Source organism: Penaeus vannamei, chromosome 18 (assembly GCF_042767895.1).
Source record: "Penaeus vannamei isolate JL-2024 chromosome 18, ASM4276789v1, whole genome shotgun sequence".
Lineage (NCBI taxonomy): Eukaryota > Metazoa > Arthropoda > Malacostraca > Decapoda > Penaeidae > Penaeus > Penaeus vannamei.
The window spans coordinates 67,501-70,000 of NC_091566.1; the positions used below are offsets into that span (position 1 = coordinate 67,501).

Here is a 2,500-nt window from a genome sequence, read left to right on the forward strand (position 1 = left end):
AGCATTTAGATTTTCACGCTACACTATGGTAATCCTATATAGACGCTATTCCTTCCATGGCACAAGAGCATCATGTAGTCACAAGTATTTCATAGTAGTAAGCCAAATCAAGATGACATCTCTGGCCATTCCTATAGCATACAATATATAAGTCTAAATTAGGCAAGAACACATTCAGCGTAGATCACTACACAGCAGGCACGTCACCCTACTAATGATGAGTATTATATGTATATCAGTTAAGCAGAAGCCAGAAAAGTCAACATAAACAGGGTACCACTTAAAGCTCTATAGCATTTTTATCTACAGACATATGGGTTGGCAGTGCTGAGTAATATAATTAGCATCTTTGGGCCAATGAATATTCCTTTCTTTAACTAGAATTATGTGGCTTGACAGGGAGTGTAAAGATAAGCTGTATGCCATGTAACAATCCCTGGCGACAAAATGTTTCTTCGTCCCCCTTGGTGCCAGAGCGGAGTGCCTGAGTGTCTTCATTTCATCGTCCCTGGCTGTCACCTTCTAGTCCTTCCTGACCAGTCAAGTTTTGCTTTGCATTCTGTAGCCGAACTCTATCCATGTAAATGTACTCAACTCCTGTAACTAAATAAACAACTCTTGACTCCTTACTCAACGCGTCTCTCATCTTCTTCAAGTTCTTAATAATGACTTATCCCTTTCTACTTTATCGTTTTAGAAGAAAGTCAGTTCTACGTGCAGGTTAGTGATCTCGAATCCAAGGCCGATATTCCAGAAGACCTTTTTCCCTCTCAGCATGGCTGGATGTAAAGGACACTGACGGCAAGTAAGAGCTCCTCCTTCAGGAATTCTTTCCATCAGTGAGTGTTCATACAGGGGACTCTTCACTGAGCAGCCATTGGGTAACAGCATTCCCCGTGCAGCCAGGAGTGAGATGAAAACTCTCGAGACATCATGCACCATGGCGTATAGACAGGCACAGATTGTGGCTTCGCTTCCCCTTGCTTGAGGTCTGCCCAATAGGGTGGAGACGAGACTTGCGGATGCGCCAATAACAAACAAAAGATAAATAAACAATAAAAACATGATTACTCATCCAGACAGCCAAGTCACCATGTACACTGACTGTGAACCCCAAGATGGAGGGGGTCGCCGTCTGCCCCAACTCGATCACCTGCCAGCCTACAAGTCTATACATGGCTACATGTTGAGTCAATGCATGGCACACTGTTGAGTATGATACATTAAGCACACCTGTGAAAGGATACTGAAAGGGAAGCATGAGGGTCTACAGATAACAGCCTCTCCTCTCCCCCAGTGACATCAGGTGACCAGTTAATGTGAAAAAACACAGGTAGATGTTAATGAATATTTGCATACTGATGCTCAGTGCTTGCAGGTAGATTGGCATACACAACCCCACTGATACTGTTTTGCCTCTGATCTTCGCCTAAAGGACTATCAGTTTGGCTCACTTGAGGTGCGTAAAGAACTCCCAGGGTGTATGGATCATCGTACACATGCACATCAGGGTTTGGCGTCTGGTTCTCGGCTGGCTTATCCTGAAATGTTTATCAGTGAACAGTTAAACACTTCTGTCATTCCAACAAGTGGGCAAAGTAAATTAAAATCAATACGCATGATGAAAAATCGCTTTGAGCACAAATGACTTACTGAAGCCAAAACTGCTTTTTTTCCTGGTCGAATTCTTTCATTCAGACGATCCACCAATTTCTTGCTTCGCCTGAAGAGGAAAATAGTTACGTATCAAGATTCCATAATTAGTAATGATAAGAATGCTGGAAGAATAAGACACTAGAGGAAATGGTTTCAGTTTTAGAGTTGAGAAAGTCGCGTATGTTAAAGGCAAGGAGTACTAAAAGAAAATGCAAAGTTTAAGTAAAGTCGGACACATGTACACACTGTATGCGCAGACATGAGACAGACCACAGCATGAAGGGCAGAAATCCGAGGACGATGAGAAGAAGGAAGGCCAGCAGGACCGGGATCCACACTGGGAGGGCTCTTGCGGATGGCATGGCGACCTCTGCTGCAATCGCTAAGTTGCAGTGAAGTCTGTTGCACGCTGCCACCTCGGTGCGATAGCTTTCTCCAGGGGTGAGGCCTTTTATCTTGGAGGGGGGGGGGAGGTAGTTTCAATGACACATCTGTGAGTAACGGTTATTGCTTTCTCTGCAGCAAAGCAATGTGATGGGGTGACGATTGCATTGAACATAATATTGATAATACTAATAAAGAACGTTTTAGTAAAACCATTGATGATGAGAGGAAAGACTGGATTCCGGGTGCTGATCTGCGGCTGAGCAATGCCGTTCAAGCGCTTGCCCTGCAGCTATACGATGGGGAAAAGAGTGTGATCCTTGCTCGTCCATACAAATGGAAACAGACCGCCAGCCCGGAGCAGTTCGGTTAAACGAACGAGGTACCAGTATCTGACCACATATACAGATATGTATGTCCGACGGGGACCCTCTGCTGCTTGTGGCCCCTGGGGCCCTTG

At 44.7% G+C, this 2,500-nt stretch overlaps 1 protein-coding gene across 1 annotated transcript in view; it reads right to left on the reverse strand.

Annotated features, from left to right (window-relative positions):
- The window catches only part of LOC113826144 (neural cell adhesion molecule L1.1), a 15,498-nt gene that overhangs the window by 217 nt on the left and 12,781 nt on the right, over positions 1 to 2,500 (reverse strand). Inside the window, exons 9-11 of the mRNA XM_070132565.1 lie at positions 1,927 to 2,111; positions 1,654 to 1,723; positions 1 to 1,541 (exon numbers count right to left, since the gene is read on the reverse strand). The exon at positions 1 to 1,541 is cut by the window's left edge and continues 217 nt beyond it. Of these exons, the coding sequence (XP_069988666.1) occupies positions 1,341 to 1,541; positions 1,654 to 1,723; positions 1,927 to 2,111 (456 nt within the window). The 3' untranslated portion in view covers positions 1 to 1,340. The remainder of the gene's footprint in view (positions 1,542 to 1,653; positions 1,724 to 1,926; positions 2,112 to 2,500) is intronic.